This window comes from Rattus norvegicus, chromosome 3 (genome assembly GCF_021556685.1).
Source record: "Rattus norvegicus strain SHRSP/BbbUtx chromosome 3, alternate assembly SHRSP_T2T, whole genome shotgun sequence".
Lineage (NCBI taxonomy): Eukaryota > Metazoa > Chordata > Mammalia > Rodentia > Muridae > Rattus > Rattus norvegicus.
In genome coordinates, this window is record NC_141536.1 from 15,440,060 (window position 1) to 15,461,144 (window position 21,085).

Genomic DNA, 21,085 nt, shown 5'->3' on the forward strand with positions numbered 1-21,085 from the left:
CACAACTCTTAGCTGTGGTAGTCTATGCTAGAGATTGCATATAACCCACACATATAACCCATTTCCAGAGAAGGCAACTGAGGCATGGGGAAGGCAACGGCTCTTGTCTAAGCAATGGCTGCATGCCTTCTGGGTGCCAGGCTCTCAAGTGACCACATCTTCCTGCCTTTGAGAAGTTACAGAATCCCCAGGCAAGGACAAGAAGCAGGCTCACATGATAGCAGAGAAAAGGTGTGCTCGTGAGATACACGTGACTGACAGTTACAAAAGTTCAGTAAGTCACCCAGACAGAGCCTCATACACAGGTAGCAGGGACTGGAGCCCAGGCCTGCCTTATGCTCCGACTATTTCTGGGACACAGACTCCTCACTCACGCTCTCCTGGGTCTTCCCCAGCAAGGGTTTGGGAACATCGACGGCGAATACTGGCTGGGCCTGGAGAACATCTACTGGCTGACGAACCAAGGCAACTACAAATTGCTTGTAACCATGGAGGACTGGTCTGGCCGGAAGGTCTTTGCAGAGTATGCTAGCTTCCGACTGGAGCCAGAAAGCGAGTACTATAAGCTGCGGCTGGGGCGTTATCACGGCAACGCAGGCGACTCCTTTACCTGGCACAACGGCAAACAGTTCACCACCCTGGACAGGGACCATGATGTCTACACAGGTAGGAAAAGTAGAACCAAACCTAGGTATTGAACAGGGATGAGAGATCCACCAACACTAGAGGCCCTGACTCCAGGGCCTGGGGCAAGAAGAGGCCGTTGTGACAGGCAGTTTGGTAAAGTGAGAGACACTGGCTCTCAAAGTCCCTTTCTTCTGCCCACTGCCCTCAGACAAGTGGAAGCAGAGGTGCACAGATCTCACAGATGAGGGCTGCCCTGGGCCAAGGCACTCATGCTTCTCAACTCTGCCTGAGAACGTGTGTTCACAGTCCACTGAGGCTGCGTCATGCACTCTACACTCCAATGCTGGCCAGGCAGCCTCAGCGAGCTGCATAATCTCGACTGGAAGTAAGGACAATGCCTCCTAGAAGGTCAGGGAATCGTAGGAGAGCATCTGCCTCAGTGTCTGGTCAGGGCGCAGCATGCAGTGAGGAATCTGCATGGTGCTCTCTTACTGGCTACCCGTAATGTGAAGGCAGTACTAGAAGAAAGCCACTAAGAGGAAACAGGTAATGGAGAAGAAGTCATTTGTCTGTATTAGATCCTCAAAGCCAGGTCTTAACTAACCAAGAAACAAAGAATACAGACAAATCCAAGATGCCCAAGTAGGCTTAGCCTTAAGTATAAACACCCCATGCCCATGTCCTCCATTCCAGCTCAAGGCTTCAAAGCCTCTGACCCAGAAACATTTCGTGAGGTCCAGGGCCCCAGAGGCTGACACTACCTCTGAACTGAGACTTCATCTGTTTCCTAGGCAGGCAGCCCATGCTACCTAGCCACCCGTTATGTTCTGGTCTGAAAGTGGACCTTGTCCCTTTGAGGAGTGAGCTCTGGGGACTGTCTCAGAAGCAGCTTATGCTTCAAGTGATCCCTGATACCTACATATGAAGTCAGAAGAAACTCATCCCAGGTCCCCAAGGCTGTAGTGGATAGTTTATACAACTTCAAGGCCAGACGGAACAGGGCCTGCCTGTCCTTATACCACAGAGATCTAGCTATTCATTTTGGCACTGAACTAACTCTGCTGTAAGGGCCACAGAAAAGCAGCCATTGCTCTGTAGTGTGTATGGGGTGAGGGTGGGGGTGGGGCAGGGTGTCCTCTGAGCCAACATTACAAAAGCTTTCCGAAAAGGCAGAAGGATGGCCTTCATGTTCCTGATGCTGGGCTGTGGGGCTACAGCATGTCTTTGAAAGCTATCATAGGGAGTAAAGAAACTGTCAGATGGGGTTCGAGGGTAACAGGGCTGGGGCCAGGGTATGCATAGAGAGACTGTGGGGTCTCTCCCTGTCCACCCAATGCAGTACTGCCACTTGATCCTAGTGTGTTAGGACGTGGCTAGTAGAAGCCCCAAGAGAAACTCTAGGAAATATGGGACAGCTGAGGTTAAGGCTCAGCTGAAAGCTGCCTGTGACCTCCTCACCCTCCTCCTGTGACTTCTACCGGAGACAGCTCCTCCTTGAGGAAGGGGTGGCTCTTAGGACCAGACCCCAACTAAGTCCAGGTGACCGGACTCTTCTTGTCCTCCCTCTGTGGGATACCATGCATGCCTGCTTGTACCTTGTCTGCACTTCTTATTCCTGAACCGCTTGTCCTTGGCGGCAGGGTGCAGTGCAATGTGACAATGCCAAGGGTTTCATGGAAATGTCCCTCTTTACGAAATAACACAGAAAGTTATCTGGACAGAATTCAGGCTGGAGAGTCCAAGAAGGGCATTTCATCTTAAACACCTCCCTCAGCCATCTGAAAGAGTCTTTTCCAGCCCTTTCAAATCTTAAAAATTGTAGAGAGAGCAGTTCTCCCTTTCTCCAGCCCACAGCAGGCCACTTCCATTTTCATCCCTGAGTGGACCCCAGGCCAAGGGCTAAGCATGGCCCTTATTTACCTCACACAGTGCCCACCACGGGCATTGTTTTGTCCTTTTACTGAGAGGCTAAGCCGCCTATCTGCAACCTACCATCAGCTCATCATAAAGCTAAGCTGCAAAAGCAGGCCTACTACGGAAGGCTCTGTGGAAGACTCTAAGCACACACAGCTTAACATTCCTGACACCATTCTCTCCTACAGGAAACTGTGCCCACTATCAGAAGGGAGGATGGTGGTACAATGCCTGTGCTCACTCCAACCTCAATGGGGTCTGGTACCGTGGGGGCCATTACCGGAGCCGATACCAGGATGGGGTCTACTGGGCTGAGTTCCGAGGAGGATCTTACTCACTCAAGAAGGTGGTGATGATGATTCGGCCCAACCCCAACACTTTCCATTAAGCTCTCTCTGCCTGGCCACTTACGGCATTGCCAGAAGCCATCCCAACTGTGCGACGTCAGCACAGCTCTTCACTGGCCCACCTCAGGCTGGGAGGACAGAGTGCTGGACTCTGCTCTCCAAGTGGCTGTCAGATGATGGAGATGAAAGGGCTTCTCTGCCCCTCCTGCCTTCTTTTACACCCAGCCATCCCTGTATTCCAGGACAGGACAGAACTGCAATCTTCCAATCAGTTAAGTCTTAATAAAAATTTCAACTGCCAATACTGCCAGATATGACAGACGTGCACACGAGCCACCACGTGTGTGCTCTTAGACACACACGTGGGATGTCTAGATACACCCATGGGTTTCCACATATACTTAACCTTTTCATGCTCAGTTCTTAGGTTCTGACTCCAGCACCACAGCTTCCTGCTTAAGACAATGTATGTCAAGGACAGAACAGGCCATGGAGCCCTGACTTCAAAAAGTCCTTGGCACTGCCTGGATTTTTTCCAGAGTGTCTGCAAGTTCATCTCCCACATAGGAGTTCCTGGCCTTCTCTCTTTTGAACCCCTTTGGGCACATGATCAACCACCTCCCCTTCCACGGTTGTACTTTCCCCTCTCAGGACGGCTCAGCATCACTCCATCCAGTTACCCCTCAGCCTGCATCTTCTGTGTCTGGCTACTCACTGGAAGTCAAGGGTCCTCTTCTCCCTTCTCCCCTGGCCTCGCCTTTTCTGCCACACAGACCTTTATTTCTGGCACAATTCATTAGCCTCTGGGCAGGAAACAGTCTGGGCTCAGGTTCAGACTGGGAAAGGGAAGGCCCAGCCAAAAGCCACAGTGGCAGCCTCAAAGACCTGCATGCACCTTCCATTCATACTTTAGCCTCCACAGAATTTTAACCTCTACACAAAGAGAACCCTGCTTTGCCAGAGACACTCCACTGGAGAGAAGTCACTGCCAATAGGTTGGGACCCCAGAGAGCTGCGGATTTGAGGTCCTGTGCCCATGGGGAACAAACTTCATTCATCCTGTCACCAAGCTACATCTCCCTAGAAGATAAGGCCACAGAAGGAAAAACTGACTACTTTCCATGAGCTGCAATGCCCTCTGGGGTTCCTGGTGCACTGCAGCACAGTGGCTTCCTGAGTCCTGCTTAGAGTTACCAGATGACTGCCACGCCAGGGGCAACAGATAAATCAAGAAGGCGAGACCCTCCGGTGGGTGAGTGTGCTGGACGTGTGAGGTGGGGCACTTGGTACTGTCCACATCCGGGGGCACAGCCCATTACCTCAGCACTTCTCCCAGTGTACCATGTAGCATGTCTGTGTATAAATACAGGGGGGGTGTTTCATTTTTGTTTTTTTAAAATATATTGCCTTGTAACGACACAAATCTGCAATAAAAGCCATCAGTGTTGTGTGGATATACCCACACTGTGTGTTGCTCTTCTAGAATGCCTTCCTGGGGCTTCTGTTAGTAAAAGCAAGAGCTGCAGCGTCTCGCATATGTAAGGCCATCGAGACCATAGCCTCCTACCTGCCCCATCAGGTCCCCATGCCAGGGAACCTCTAGCCATTGTGGCTCTCTGTAGCAGAGCTTCCATTTCTGGCTAAGTTTCAAATGCCCAAGCAGCAGGTCAGCAGGTAGTTAATGCAAGGGGGTAAGGGGTGTCTCAGAGCTGTTCCTACGTAACCAGCTATGGCCCAGGCCTTCCCTTATCCTGCCAAAGCTATTATATTATCTAAGCCAAACCTCCTTAAAGACTAGTGCAGGCAACAGGCTCCCACACTGCCTGCCAGGATCATCTCCTTGTAAAACAGGGAAGTTTGAGGCGTGATGGGAAGCTCTCAAACCATGAAGGAAGAAATCAAGGGCAAAGATGAGCAAGACTAGTATCAAATAAGAGAAGCCTCTGAGCTATGTGGTACTTTGTATGTTAGCTCCGAATACAGAATTAATATTCATACCATGTCCAAACTCAGATTCAGCAGGTATGAGCACTATGGCAGAGAACTTGGTAACGCTCATGACAACTTAGATGTCCCAAGTGGCTGATGGGTGAGAACAAGGGAGGTGCCCTAATGAAGGAGAAGACATCACATGCTGCCTCTTGGGTTTGCAAAGATGGAAAGAAATTCGGGTTGATAAGACATGGAGAAATATCTTCTTCTAGTTTAGGACAGAACTAAAAAGAGACTCAAGGTACCATGGCCTACACTCTTGGCCCTAGTGGTCCTTAACCACCATGGGAATGCTCCTCTGAGCATTAAGCTGGGGTAGTAGTCAAGCATTTCCAGAAAGTTAAGAGTGGGCTTGAAGTTGGACTTGCTGCTTTTCTGACACAGTAGAGAGGGAGGGGGGTCAGCATTCTACCTTACAAAAGAACTTGAAATGATCCAGAAGAAACCACCCAGAAGGTACGGGGTGACGGGCACTCAACACAAATTCATAACTTGTTCCCGTCACCTGTAGTTGTTGGGGTAACTGGAAGCTGGACACTGCCTAAGGACAACGTCCCAACCTTGGTGCAGATGCCAGCCACACCTCCCACATACATGGAGTTGGGGTGAGGAAACAGGGCTGAGGAAGACAAGGCTCATCCCTCCAGATCCCTGGTCTTGGGGTCAAATCCCCAACAGAGTTCTGGTCAGGAAAACCAGGCTGAGCAGTGTGAAGCAGGTACCCCCTCCCCCTCCCCCCAAAGAATCTGAGATCCAAATGAAACTGACACCAACTGTTTCTCCCAAACCTCACCCCAGCACTCCCATCCCACTTTGTATGCACACATGATGCTGTATGGTGTATGTATACATATATGTTATGTGTGAAGAGGTTAGGGGAGGATGTCAAGTGCCTCCCTCTATCTGAAGCTCCCTGTTTTGCTAGATTAACTAGCCAGTGAGCTCCTGGAATCTGCCTATCTCCAACCCCCAGCACTGGGGTTAAAGGCACTTGCAGCCATGCTTAGCTTTTATGTGGGTGCTAGGGATTTGAAATCAGGGCCTCCTGCCTTCACAGCAACTCCTCTTACTCACTGAGTCATCTCCCTAGTCCCCAAGTCAAGTCTTACTCAAATCATATGGTGGGTGTGTGAAAAGACAAGGAGTGAGGTTTGCAGAGACAGATACACAGTCTGTTCTCCCAAGGAGGAGGGGGAAGTCAGCTCAGTAGCAGTAAGTTGAAGCCTGGAGAAGGAGTTGTGCTCAGGAATCCTGAATGTAAGTGCACATACACAGCCAGGCAGCCTCCTGGGCTCTGACCAGGCAGAGAGTGATACCCTGACCTTCACCAGGGATATTGCAAACCCACAACCGCACAAGTTCCAACAGCACCAAATTCTCTCTCCGTGGTGGGCTCACCTGTCTACAGATATGGCTATAAAGCAAGACAGTCCACCTTCCTCCTTCCTGTCCCTCAGTGTCAATCTCAGCCAGTCTCTGGAACAGCAATGCTGGCTGGTACCAAGAAGCCCTTTCCACAAAGGCTACTGCTTGAGCAACACTGAAAACGATCTACAGGCTTCTGGAGGTCATGTGGTGTGAGTGCACAGGTCCTCAGCGTTTGGTTTCCCTGGATCGCCCATCCCTGACCTGTCCCAGTCTTGCTATGTTACTATAGCAAGAAACCTGAGAGGAGGAAAGGGGCACTGTTACATGTGCAAAAAGGTGTCTGATGAGGGTGGTTTCACCTGAGAGTCCAGAAACTACAGAGAAAATAACAGCTACTGAGGACCCAGAGCAAGTGTGAGCACGCTCTGCAAGAAGGTTTCTGGAAGTAGCCTCTGCAGCTTTAGCCAATGCCCTCCTAGGATCTGTGCATTCAGTGACTGGAAAAGACCCCAGAGGAGGGAGTGTCCTCTAGCACTCCAGGGAGGGTTGGTGGCCCCTCACCCCAACAGAAAATACCAGGATGAAGGGGCTCACCACTTTCAGAATAGATCCCAAGTCTAAGGCACCAAAGCAAGGAGATGGGGAGTCTAGGCCCAGAGTGTAGCCTGGTAGGGCAGAGGCAAGGCAGAAACCTAGGGCATAGTGGGGAAGCAGCATTTTTCCTTCAAGAAGAGGAGCTGGGGTAAACAGAAGGAAAGTGAAATACCACCGAGAGGGGAGGGGATGAGCCAGCTGAGTTTTTAAACCCAGCACAAGCACTGGATGAAAACCAGGCCACTGCAGACACCTCCCCACCCCCCATCCCAAGCCCAGAGCACACTAGGCTGGTGGGAAAGGCAGTGGGACTAACAAAAACCCAACAAAAAGCCCACCTCGTGTTTTGCCAGGCTCCAGGCATCCAGACCAGATCTCTACACAGAACCACCTGGAATGAGGGTACAGTTAGAAGGGACTGAGTTTTGTCACTGATGAGACTAAAGGGCCTGAGAGTCTCAGCTTCATCTGGGGAACAGGGTTGAGTGGGAGAAACAAAAAATAAAATATCCACAGAGAAGGCTTGAAAGGTACATGGAGGAAAAATGAGGTTGGTTTCTTACACCTGGCTGAGTCTGGCTCACTTAGTAAGAGGGTCACATAAGGACATGAGCTCTCTCATAAGGGTCAGGAACCAGAAACTGCCTGGAAAGTCTTCAACAAACAAGGAATAGCCACCTCTCTCCCCTTCCTGTGTCTCTCTCTCTGGGTTTCTCACTGGGATCCATCTACAGTCCATTTTCACTGCTGTCTGGGACCATCGTGCCAGGCCACAATTCTCAGCAGGGGATCCTGGCTGAGTGCCAGCAGTTCCACACCAATGCCAGCTCCTGGGCAAAGGAACCAATGGCCAGCCTGATCCACACCATCCTACCTTAGAGCACAGCTGGGTGGAATGAATGCTGATGTTAGGGGATATCAGGTTCTCAGGAGATGAGGAGGGATCACAGGCAGTGTGTATATCAATAAAAACGTTCAGACACATATGAAAAAATGTTTAGACACACTCCAGTGGTGACTAGTCCCCATTCCCTCCAGGATACTAGCTTGATGGATGCCATGTTGCTACTCATCATGGGGTCCTAGTCTTCAGACCCTCCTCTGCTGACTTTTACCTCTCCTGAAATGAACACCCACCCCTCCAGGCCTACCTGAGTCATTAGCATGATACCTAGTAGTATCCTAAGGGCCACAACCTGCACTTTATAGGTCTCTCTGGAGACGAGAAGCAAGAAGGTCCCCACTGCTGGCTATGGCTAATGCCATCTCCCATCTGTTACACACTCTCTATGTGTGTGTCTCTAGATGTTTCCAACTGGAGGAAGTGGACTATATTAGTAACCTCTCTTCAACACAGAAATCTGAGGCTCACACATGAAAGTGATATGTAGCCCAAGACACTCAGAATTTGAGTACACACATTAATCTGATTCCTGAGTTCACAGCCATAGAGGCAGGGATGAAGGGAACCACGTGGCTCCTATTACCTCATCTCCAATGAGGACAGGGGTAGCAGCTGGCCAGGTACTGGGACGCCAGGCCATAGACATCTGCGCAGCTTACCCTGGCATATGGGCACAGAATAGCAGGGGGTAGTGAAGAGATTTTACTGTTCCTTGGGCACTCTGGCAGGGTGAAAGCCACTGGGCCCTGCCTTTCTCTTTTTCTTCCATCAGAATCAAGAGCCAATCGTCCTACACCCTACACATTCAGTAGTCCTGACCTCTGGCACCATTTACGGCTGGCCTCCTCCATCAGATAGTAAGTGGACCCTGGTCAGGCTAGTCCATCTGGCCGCCACCACCAAAGAGTCTGTCAGATCCGAGAATCAAGCTAGAACTAACCCTTGCCTAAGCTGCTGCTCCTTGTGGATGCACACACCTTGCTAGAGTCAGTCACGTCCCTGTCTTCTGGAGCTGGTGTATCCGACCTGCCCGGATATAGAGCATCCTTCTAATCTGTGCTGTCTCCCAAAGCACTGCCTGGGATCCTTCCCCACAGACCCATGCTCCAGCTGGCGGAACTCCATGACAGTTCCGATGAAACTGGATCCACAAGCTGATCCGAATATACTCCCTTCCCTCTGCTTCAGTATGACCTGAAGCTAAGGGACATCACATGATAGGAGAGGGTACCTTTTCACATCTGCCTGGAGACTTTGCAAAGCTGGCAGAAGTCAGAGTCTGGGAGGTGGTTCATGTGGAGGGAGCTGTACGATGACAGAGGCCTGCAATCTCATCTCAGTAACAGAAGGGTGACATCTCAGTGTCACCCCCTCAAAGTCTGGAATGCTGAGCAGGCGCCAGGCATACATTTAGGCCAGCCTGTTTGCCATGGGCAGTGCATACAGGGAGAGGGGGCTGGAACAGATAGCCAGGAAACAAACCCGGAGTTAGTAACCCCTGTGGGAGAATTCAGAAACACCTACACTCTAGGCTGGAGACTGATCACCTTCTGAGAAGGCCACAGTGACTAGGGGACTGAGAAGGAAGGCTCTGAGAAGGACACAGTGTCTAGGGGACTGAGAAAGAAGGCTGTTGGCAGCAAACAATGGGAGCCTTCTCAAAGGTGTCTGGACAGCAGCTACCACGAAGCCTCTCTCCATCCTAGAGTTCCCCGTGTTTATGAATGCTCCACTGGGCAGAGAAAGGTGCAGATGCCCAGGTGTGTTCCCTGTAAATGGAAGAACAGAAACATCACAGCTCCTCAAATGGGCTATCACCCAAGTATCCGAGGGTTTCACAAGACCACAAGAATGACAGTGTGTATATTTGCACTCATTAAAAAGGATCCATGACACTGGGTGGAGAAAACATGTACGGGACAAACAATATGCACAAAAAGCTCCGTCTGGTTAAAAAGCTCAGGGTAGGACCCTGGCGTGACCCTGATAGCTGTGGACTGTGTGGACAGGGTACACTCCAGCTTCTAGCAATGGTGCCACCAGGGTGAAGCAGAGCAGCATTCACGCTTTACTTTATAGGCTCATTTCTAATGTGGATGATCTTCTCAGCAAGTAGTAATTTTTAATGACATTTTAGAGTGGGTGCACAGTGCCATCCCAGGGCACAGCCTTTCTGTGTGGTCACATAGGAAGGAATGGAGTTTCCCTCATATGCCCGGAGCCCAGGGTACACTTGTCTACAGACACAACCCTCCTCAAGAGCAACCTTCCAGGCCTTTCCAGACCCCAGTGATCATCCCCAGACATCTTCCTCCCTCTAGAGCGACAAGTGGCAACCACCGTAGAACATCCCCTGTGCGTCGGCTTCGGGGAGGGACTAAGCATGCTCTTTACCACACAGTCTCCAGCAAGCACACAGTGAGAGTTCATCTTTCGTTCCCATAAAGACAGAGCAACAAAGAACATCGTCTGAGTAGGGTGTATAGACCAGCTACCTTCACCTTCTCGCTGCTGCCTCAAACACCCCAAACAACCTTAGGCATTCTTATAGTTTCTACGCAGAGAACATAGGCAGGTCTGAGGCAGACGCCTCTGCCTTCAGATGTGAGGCAGCAGTCAAGCTGCAGCCCAGGGCTCTGGTCTCATGTGAAGGCTCAACTCTTGAGCAGAGTCTGCTTCTTTGCCACAGGGGCTTCTCCACAGGACCACAGAGCACAGGCTGGAGTCCTGTGGGACGGGCGACCCCTGAGTAAGAAGGAACGGGTGTATTCTCTTATCTAATCTCCTAGAGTCACCCCATCATTGACCTTATTCATACCCTACAGCTGCAAAATAAACTAAAAACAAAACCTCAGAGCAAGGGGGTTGGGTGACTCAGAACCTGTCACATGAATGATGAGACCACTATTAATGTTACTTTCTCATTAGAGAGCCAAAGGCTAAAGGAAGTCAGGGGGATGGGTTCCCCATGATGTTGGGTGACATCAAGCACCTGTCACATGAATTATGTGGCTACTATTAATGTTACTTTCTCATTAGAGAGCCAAAGGCTAAAGAAGTCAGGGGGATGGGTTCCCCAGTGAGAACCCAGGTCCCTGCTATGAGAATGTTGTCTAGTGCATGGCAGCATGCTTAAGCCCTTACCTCATTTGTAGTCCTAGACAAAGCCTGACCCAGAGCAACGCTGACGGTATCTACCTCCGGTCCCAGCCTGGCTGGGAGCCATATGCCCTGGGGCTCCTCTCCTGACCACTGTGTTTTCCTCCCTCTGTTTATCTCCATGGAAACAGAGGTGGTGAACTGAAGGACCTTTGGCTAGGTGGAACCCTAGCCCCAGCATGAGCTCAGTTAAACTTGGAATTCATCTGGCCTATGGTTGTGTAAGTAAGAGGTCAAATTGTGAGGTAGTCTCGTTTACAAATTGGGGGTATTTGATAATATCCATTGGCCTCTTGCAATGTCCTGTAGAAATTTAATTTTTAAGGTAACAAATCTGGAGGCTGTGCAACTAAAAGTAATTTTCTCCCTTCTGGAAGGGAATGACTTAAAGCAATACACAGTTTACCACAAAATCATGGGAAAGTATCTTCCAATCACTTGTCTGGTTGAGCCTGGGCTGAGAGAGAAGTCCCTTCCTGTTTGTTGGATCCCAGGCAGGCTTGGATAGCTGCCTTGAAGAAGGAGAAACATGTCTAAACAGTCTCTCAGCTAGAAAAGGAGGACAGCAGTCAGCACTGACAGAGCTGTGGACACAGCAGCAGGGAAGAGTATGCAAAGAACACCCATCACCCTTCCTCAGACCCAGCTTAGACTTCCTCTGTGGCCCTGAGAGCCCCTTTCCGTTCTTAAGACCTGCAGCCCCAGCGGAGCAAGAAGAGGTCCAGCTAGAGAGCCAGGCTGGGAAGGTAGGAGGCAACCAGACAGAAGAATGGGAGGAGTCAGCGAGCTGGGGCCAGGCACGCACTGGAACAGCAACCACAGCAACCGTTAGGCAGGAGCTATGGAACAAGTGAGTGTTCCTGAGGGAGCCTCTGAACACAGGGGTAGGCACTGAAAAAAGGCCAGGCTCTTTCCTGTGAGTGGGTTTTTCTCTGCTGCACATTAAAGGAAGAGACTACCTTAGTGCTGGTTAATTTGGTGCCATCTCCATTACCCCACGGTATGGATATGCTGCTGTTGGATTTGGTCTGTGGCAGGGTGGCCCCCACTGGGGTAACAGCTATTCAGATGAATGTCTCTAAGGACAGTGTGCCTCAGCCCTGCTGGCACTGGCTGCACCCAGTCCCATGCTCACTCTTTCAATTCCATGATAAGAGGAAGCACGCCTGAATTCTCAAAGCCCAAGGCCAGGCTGTGTGTGGGTCTCCATCAGGTGCAAGGGCTGTGTTCACTTGGTCTTGGGTCTTTCTAAGACTCTGCTCTCAGAGAAGTCATCTCTAGAGGCCTTTCCCACCCCTTGGTAGTCTGAACAGCAGTGACTGATCACACACTCACACATGGCCCCTGGCTAGTCTTCTCTCCTCCATCCATACTCCCTGGAAGCCATTTAGTGTGCTACAGTCACAAACATGAAAAATGTAAACCCAGCAGGGGCTTTGCTTAAAACTTTCCCCTCCCCCACAGCCTGGGCTTCCCACTCTTAGTGTCCAGCCCCTCAGGGATCTGTTCAGCCTTGTCCTCTGACACATTCCCTTCTCCATCATTCTTGACTCTAGCCAGTTTTTTGGCCAAACATGTTTTCCCAACTCACTAGAACCCAGACAAGGTAAGCCCTCAGCTTCTCCCTTCAGAGTGTCTGGCTTACTTCTCATTCCTTGCGAACAACTAGTGCCCAGGGCTAGTTTGTGAGAGGTGACTGACTCCATGCAGTGGCACTGAGGTGTTCATCTGCTGTTCTGGAAGATCCTGAGCACTCAAGTGCATAGGTTGGTGGGTGGGTGGTTCTTTAAGGTTCTTTTAGTTTCTGGCAGAACTTACCTCTGTTCTAAACTTCAAATTTTATATTTAAGAATAAATGCTTTATTTTCCAAATGGAAAGGCCTACTTGTCTAAAGGAGTAGCTCAGACTCTAGAATTTTCCTTCACACACTCAAGGCATTGGTAAGTTTACTTCTTTGTATCTCCTTGCTATTGAGGGCTGTCAGGAGGCTTGGTTCTTTGCTCCTTAAGACGGTACAATTTTCCACACTGCTACAGTACTTTGAGATTGGCATAGAAGCATTTCGAATCCATTACATTCCTAATTTTATTTAGCTATTTCCTGGAAGAAATAGTGAACAGTGAAAAACCAAATACCTCTAGATCGAAACAGTGGCTCCGAAGTGAGCAGTAAAGCCGATCTCCCCTCCCATCCCCATCAGAAGTCAGCACTCAGACAGGGAGGGGCTGTCACACTGACTCAGGGACAAATGTGGACATCTATTCCCTTATATTATTTCACAGTTTGGAAGGAGCTAATGTGAAGTCTGGTTTTGCTTTTAATATAATGTTTTTTCTCTCAATATTTTAATTAATGTATTTAATTTTTAAAAATGTATTGTATGTGTATGTCTTCGCACTATGTGTATGTCTGGAACCTCAGAGGCCATATGAGAGGTTCTGGATCCCTGGAACTGGAGTCACAGGTATTTGTGAGCCACCGTGTGGGTGCTGGGAATCAAACCGTCACTCTCTCTGCAAGAGCCATCAATCCAGCCCTGCAGTGTTTTTTAAATCATGCTTTACGGGGTACACAGGATACTGAAGTGCGGCCAGCCGTCTCTGAAATCCGGGAGTGAAAGAGCAGGGTTAAGCTAGGGACAGCTGTGAAGACCAGTGAAGCCATCTTGACCAGGAATATGCTAACCTGGGGACTGGGTCAGCGTCAATCCTTCCACAGAGGGTCACAAAAGGAAGCCTACCCTGGTGGATAGAGGTGGACCCCTGCCGCGTCAGAGAGGAGACATTATCAGTGGGACCTGGAGCATCAGGGACCGGCCAAGTGTTTCCCCTCCCACCCTGGAAGAGACCTGTAATGAGACTCTGCCAGGGGAAAACAAATGGCTTGGACATTTTTTTCCTGTATTGTCCTTTCCAGGAATTACATAACTGCTCCCATTTAGATAAACACATCCACCCTAGACAGGTTGGGGTTTCAGAAGGATCCACTGGGCAGGGCTTAAGGATGGCAGTCAGACAGCAGATGGAAGTCCAGACCCATCAGGCAGATAGAGGAACTTACTCCATGTTCTCTTATGCACATGAAAACATGCCACGGTCACCCCCATCCTGAGAATGGGACGCAGTAGGCCCAGGCACACCCTACCCCTCCCCTCTGACTCTTCTGAGCTAGGGTTCTCTGCTTCAAGATAAGAAGTGTAGTTTAACTGTGACAGGGGGAACAGAGCCACCTGAAGGCTGAAGGAGCAGGAACATGATCACTTGAGGGGCTCTCGCAGAGCCAAAGCAGGCGATCAGAGAGCTCAGGGAGCCTCCAGGAAGCACCTGCTAGAGAAAGGCGATCCAGGGCAAGGAGGGCTGCTTCTGTCCAGACATGCCAAGTGGCAAAGGTCCCAGAGGCCAGAGCAGACCCGCTGATGGCCTAGGAAACCCCAAAACGACACTGCTTCACAGTCTAGGAACAGCCACAATCCAGAGACTCAACAGGTACCTTATTAAGGGTCAGGCAGGGAAATGATTGCCTGGATTACAGAGATGGGAAGGGCAGTGTCAACATTTTAGAGCTATGGCCTGTCCATGTTCATCAGCCTTGGCTCTGACACTTCCCACTTACATGACCACTGCGACCTCGGAGCCTTAGTTATTGAGATCACACAGACAGCACAGCTAAAGGGTCAGCAAAGGGCATGGAAGGTAAGGGACACACAACAGACCTCACAATCATTCCTAGGGAAAAATGACCCTTGGGAGATGGAGGTAAGAAGATGGAGGCAGGCAGCATGTTCATGACCATCCTTGACCACATAGTGACTTCAAGGCCAACCTAGAATACATGAAACCATGTCTCAGAATAAACAGAGAGCTGGGGGACAAGAACAGAATTCTTTCTGACATCAGAGCACCCTCTCTGCCTGCCTGAGCACATGGCAGCCGTGGTCCCTCCCCTCCCCTCTCCAGCACCTCTGTACCATATGCCCTCTCCTAGATGACAGTCCTGTCTAGCTACAGGAGCTGTCCACAGGAGCATGTGCTCTCTTGGGACAGCCACCAAACACACATACACCACAGCTCACAGCAAGCCAGAAGAAGAGAATGGGGAAGGAGATGATTACACTGGGAAGAGAAAGAGAACGAGAAAGGGGAGAAGTAACAGCAAGACATCTCACATTGGGTAAAGCCAAGAAAGCAACTTAAAATTCTAAATTCAAACCCTGGTCAAAGAGTTATGAGCTATACATTCATATATAAGTGTATATTTATATATATGTCCTTATATACATTCATGTATTCTTACACCATCAAATTAGAATGTCACCGGTTATAGATAGATTAGATATCTATATAGCACCAAGAATAATACTGTCAATTAACGTTACAAGTGTTTTATCATAAATTTCAAAGGAGTTAAAATGTGGAAAAAAACATACCCTATATTAATAAAGTACAGTAAATTCAAAAGCAGAAAGATGTGACTGATTTTGAAAATCTAAAATCTAAACTTTAATTATTTGGGAAGTTCAACAGACAAACTAACAGGGCATGCAAGGAGGGGAGGGGAGGGGACAAAGATATAAACTAACGAGGACCATGAAAGCAAATACACCTATAATCCCAGCATTAGGAAGACAGAGGCAGGTAGATCTGCATGAGTTTGAGGCCAGCCAGGTCTACAGAGTGAGACTTTGTTTTTAAAAAAAAAACAAAAAAACCACCATATATACAGAGAATTTGATATTTATAAGAGAAAACTGCATAACACAGTAACACAATATGGTCCAAAATTTAAATAAGGAAAAACTCTCCATGCTAATAATTTTGAAAGGTTGGGGCTGGAGAGATGGATCAGTGGCTCTTCCAGAGGTCCTGAGTTCAATTCCCAGGACCCACATTGTGGCTCACAACCATCTGTAACGGGATTTGATTCCCTCCTCAGGTTTTGTGTGTGTGTGTGTGTGTGTGTGTGTGTGTGTGTGTGAGAGAGAGAGGGGGGGGGGGTAACTCGTATACATAAAATAAATAAATTAAAAATAATAATTTTTAAAGATTGGTCAAATAGACATTTTCCTATCTAGGAATAAAGAATCCATGTACAGAATGCTTACAGAGGATGCTTCAGAAGCTGCTGAAGGACAGGGTAAAGAACAGTACGAGTCTCACAAGTCTCTTCTAGAAAAGCCTTTCCTCTCCTGGTTATAAAAACTGTTTCAGATCAGAACAAGATTGATTTTCTCCTGAAGACAAAACTACATACAGCATTTTTCATGTATCAAAACTGGCAAGATAAAAGGAAAGAAAAATAGATTTGAAATGAAAATGCCTGCTGGGTAGTGTTGGCACATGCCTTTATCCCAGCACTTGGGAGGCAGAGGTATCTCTGAGTTTGATCTAAATGAATCTCTGAGTTCAAGGCCAACCTGGTCTACAGAGTGAGTTCTAGAACAGCCAGAGCTACACAGAGAAACCTTGTCTTGAAAATGAGAAAGAACAAGAAGAACGGAAGCAGCAGCAGCAGCATGATCTCACCTTGTTTCACAACAGCAACAACTTTTAAGGTGTACTCCGAACACATATGCTCACCTACCTCCAAGGAGCCATGACAAAGCCATAGCCATACGCACTCCCACAAGGTCTTACAGCACAAGGCCGTTCACCACAGAGAGGAAAGGGGTGTAAAGAGCAACAGAGAAGAGGAGGACTGAGCCTGAGAAATCCAACTGATGGAATGGAGCCACAGTGCAGAGAGACAACAGGAGATGTCTGATGTGAGTAAACATCACTGCCAGGGCAGTGAGTGAGTGAGTGAGTGAGATACAAAGCTTTTAATGGATAACTAAAGAAACTTTTTCCTTCTCTGAACTCCTATAATGAACACAGTTATAATTTGAAATTTTAGCAGTTGTTACTAGAATTTCTTTTGCTGAATTTTATGAGACATACAAATAATGACCAGAACACTCAAACAGAGGACTTATGCCTAGGTCCCCCAGTTTTGAAGGATCTGAATGAACCAGCAAGACATCATGACCTGCCAACATCGTGGCCCATCTGGGCTGCAGCCTGGAAGCCTGGGGCCCTCACAGCAGGGGAGCCCCAGCCCTCAGAGTCCAGGAACATAAGACAAGAGTTGCCTTGTTTCCACCTCACTAGTGTTCCCTATCCTGGGAGGCATCAACAGCGTGCCCCCACCAAGGAGCCAAGCAAATCATCCCTTTACCCATGATCCCTGCCGCTTTGGGGACATCTCAACTAGAAACTGTAAAAACATCTTATTTGGCCCCAAGCATGTTGCCTGGAAAGTTAGTAACAAAATAAGCCAACTGAGATTCATACCTAGATAAGGAATGCTGGGCACCATCTTCAGACTTCGGATGTAGTCTCGAGTTCGCTTGTAGTTGTCTTCTTTTGACATCAGGTAGTCCAGTTTCTCGAAAGTGGTCTTGTCTTTGCGATTTAAAAGCTGGAATGAAAAGAAATTATCTGAGAGAAGAAAAAATAAATCTGAAAAGCTGATAGGACAGGGGCTGTGACAAATGGCAAAAGGAAACACCTGAATGTGTGTCCACAACATATCAAACCCTGGATAGAAGTAAAGGTGCTAAAAGGCAGGACGATGACTCCACAGTGTCAGTCTCATAGGAGTCAGCATCGGAGCCACCGTCCACTGGCCTCGGGATGATCACCAACTCCTGCAGTATACATCCAACACTGATCTCTGCAGGGATAAATACTCCACAACAGCACAGGGCTCAGAGAATGCAGCAAATTACTCGCGGTCCCCAGGAGAGTCAGTCCAAAGCTCTAGCCAGTCTCTTCCCCCAAACACATCATGCTGAAAGATGCCATCAACTGCCACATGACTCAAGCCATGTGCCATGAGGAATTGACAGTGCTGCAACTCAGGGCTCTCTTCCAGAACCCCCTACACACACACACACACATCCTGTGTCCTATTTCACTGGGCATGGTGTTCACAAAAGAACATTCTTTTCTTTAAGTAGCCATTACAGAGCCAACAGTTAAGAGACTCAATGTGAGCAAGCCTATGGGAAAGGAGACACAGGCTCTGTGATGACTGAGTGCTTGGTATGGGAAGCCACTGCCTTGGGAGAGAGAGGATGGCTCAGTGTATACACACTGAACCTTCCAGAAAGGGCAGAGACCTTAACTCCTGGAGTCTAAACTTGACACTGAGGACTTACAGTCATGTGCCAAGTCAAAGTCTAGTGCCAGGAAATGCCAAGATGCATCTTCAAATGCAATGGCTTTGAGTAAAGGAGTTTAGAAGCAGCAGCTAAGCTTGAAAAGAGGGGTTGGGGTAGGACCACCAGAGTGTGTAGTTTGGGTATAACATGAGACTAAGTGAGGAGGAGTTCTCCCAATTCTGGTTCCTGAAACTGAGGGTCAATGGCTAATGGCTAAGGTCAGGAATGCAGATGAAGGAGACCTTAGACCTGGGATGTCCTTGGCCAAACTTAGTCTTGAGATCCCAATGGTCTATGTAAGGATATCAGCCCTCACAGCTGCCACGCCCACCAGACTGAAGCTGGCCACTGTCCAACACTCCACACAGCAGAGAAAAGTGGAACAGGTGCTGTCAGCACCAGGAAAGCAGAGACAGCAGTCAGCTCCTGGGACCTCAGCCTGCAGGAAACACCCTTGGGTGCAAGTGCCTGCTGCCTGAGAGAGCCCCAGCCTGCTTTGGGCTCTGTCAGATTCCTCCATCTTCAGTCTCTGGAGCCAACAATGATTTAGCCATGGGAGAGCCCACTGAGTCTGTGTGGTGACAGCCCAGGTACAGCGCAGGGGAGGCAGATATATTTTAGGGGAAGCCTCCAGGGCTGAAGCAACTAGAGACTGAGGAACAGCTTTCATTTTTTTCATGGAGATGTTCCTGACACACAAGGGCAGGGACATTATACAGATGCTAGGCACAACTCTGCTTAACTGGCTTGTTTCAAACTATTCTTCATGGTAACAAGTGGGTAGGAAATGATGCTATCCTCTACTGTGTGGAAAGCACTGCTGTATACAACTCAGATGACCTCTGTGAACCCAAAAGCAAAAAGAAGTCGGGACTACCGCCTGTACTTCAGGGTCACCATCACCAGGACTGAGTAGTCCTGGGACCCATGGTTCAGTGGAGAGCTGGACAGACACACATTTTAGCAGCACAGCAGGTGAGTGAGGAGAAGGTGAGAGAGCACCTGTCAAGCAGACACATCCCATCACGAAGAGCTGTACTCAGGGGCTGGAGAGATGCTCATAGGAACACTTGCCAAGGAGCCAGATTTGAGTCCCAGCACCCACATGGCAACTCGTGACCATTTGTAACTCCAGCCACAGGGGATCCAATGCCCTCTTCTGGCCTCTCAGGGCACCAAGCATGCAATTGGTGTTCAGACATACACCATACACATAAATTATCCATACACATAAATTAAATAATGCCTTTAATGTTTAAAAACACCAGCTCCATACCTCCCACCTGCCCTAAACCTCAGTGGCTAGTCCCATCGAGGCCCTGCCAAACATCCATGACCACCCTGTAATAGTGGCCACAGGTCCCAGACCTTACATGGCTATTGGTTTCTTCTCCCTCCAAAGCATGACAAAAAAACTCCTTCTCTCCTTGCCTTTTCCTTCTGGGACTAGGAAGTCCCGCCTGTACCTTCTGCCCAGTTCACTTTACTGATATTTCAAGAACCAATTGGGGAACAGAGGCTTAGCATTAGAATTACCCCTTTTGCACCACCACACCTGTTGTTTTTTTTTTAAACTGATGCATACGAACTAGAACCCCACTGACTTTTTCCAATCATCTGCATTCATCCAGTTGTCACACAAATCCTGCTGCCTTCACTCAAACTGAGGCTCAGCCATTCTGATCCCCACACTGCTAGCATTCTGGTCCCAGCTGGGCCACTGCCTGTGCTCCCCAGCATGTTCAGTCCACCTACCAGGAACCCAACCCTGTATGAGCAGCACCCCAGATGACTCTGTGCTCAGACTGTAGGTCTATCACCTCTGTCCTCCCTGAGTGTGTGTGTGTGTGTGTGTGTGCGTGTGTGTGTGTGTGGTGCTCGCATACACACACACACACACACACACACACACACACACACACTTAAGAAGGGCTGGATTTTGTGACCTTCCTAAATAGCTCCATTCTATACCTACAAAGAAAATCAGGTCATGATTGTATTTCTGAAGAATAATTGCTTTTAACATAAAGAAACTTAGCAGATTTTCCCATGTGTTTGACAACTGACTGAAAATTCCCTTTACTAAACTAAAGGGATGAACCAGATAAAAGAGGACACTAGACACAAGAGATGGGCATGTGTTCCTACTCAGGAACAGTAAGGAAGTCTGGGATACTCGATGACATGCGGGTCTTAAGAACAGCTGGTCCACGTGGACAGCTGAGAAGACCACCTGCCTGGTAGCACACCTGTGGCACGAGGGATAGTTTATGGAATAAAAATATACAACTTTAAGATGATATGTAAGTCTGGAGAATAGGTGGCTAGTATTGGAAGGGAAACTTTACACTATCTATCTGCTGTGTCTACGACATGAGCTTCTGGGACTGAGCTCAGATCCCAGGCCCAGGTAAAAGTGCCTTTACCTGCTGAGCTGATTCACTGCCCTGGAACTTTTCTAAAGAGAGAACTGGAATGACAGGTAAACTACTCAAGGAAGCACACGATACTCCTGTTTCACCTTCGGACTGTACAGTGAAGCCTGCTCTCACACTGTTAGCACTAGGACCCTGAATACTCATTTAACAAAGATGGCTGAACTATTGTGATGGAGAAATGTGGAGGCTGGACCTAGAAAGCTAAGCTACTATGTCTAACCATTACTGAAGTTGGTGGATCAAGAAACTAGTAAATGCTTGGGTGGAACTATGTAGCACAGACTCTAAGAAGAAACCACCAGCCTGGAACGCTTACCTCTGAAGAGGGAGAGAGTGGGAAGGGCAGGGAGTGGAGAAGCAGGGAGGATTAGGGGTGTCGATGAGCCTTTCAGTACTTGGCAATCTTTTTAAACTGATGTGCATGTATTAAGCAGATAAAATTCTTTTTAGATTTAGGTCTTTTAAATTATGGTTTGCTTGTTCAGAAAATAGCAGCACTTTCACATTTTAAACTTTTACTACAGGTAGAGTCAGCAACTC

The 21,085-nt window shown here is 48.6% G+C and overlaps 2 protein-coding genes across 37 annotated transcripts in view; one reads left to right on the forward strand and one right to left on the reverse strand.

Annotated features, from left to right (window-relative positions):
- Positions 1 to 3,190, forward strand: part of Angptl2 (angiopoietin-like 2) — a 29,841-nt gene extending 26,651 nt beyond the window's left edge. The window contains exons 4-5 of the mRNA NM_133569.2: positions 396 to 666; positions 2,730 to 3,190. Coding sequence (NP_598253.2) covers positions 396 to 666; positions 2,730 to 2,929 — 471 coding nt within the window. The 3' untranslated portion in view covers positions 2,930 to 3,190. The remainder of the gene's footprint in view (positions 1 to 395; positions 667 to 2,729) is intronic.
- Positions 1 to 21,085, reverse strand: part of Ralgps1 (Ral GEF with PH domain and SH3 binding motif 1) — a 236,831-nt gene that overhangs the window by 110,533 nt on the left and 105,213 nt on the right. For all 36 annotated transcript variants that reach the window (XM_087645656.1, XM_087645638.1, XM_087645637.1 and 33 more), the window contains 1 exon segment: positions 17,236 to 17,362. In XM_087645656.1, the coding sequence (XP_087501782.1) occupies positions 17,236 to 17,362 (127 nt within the window).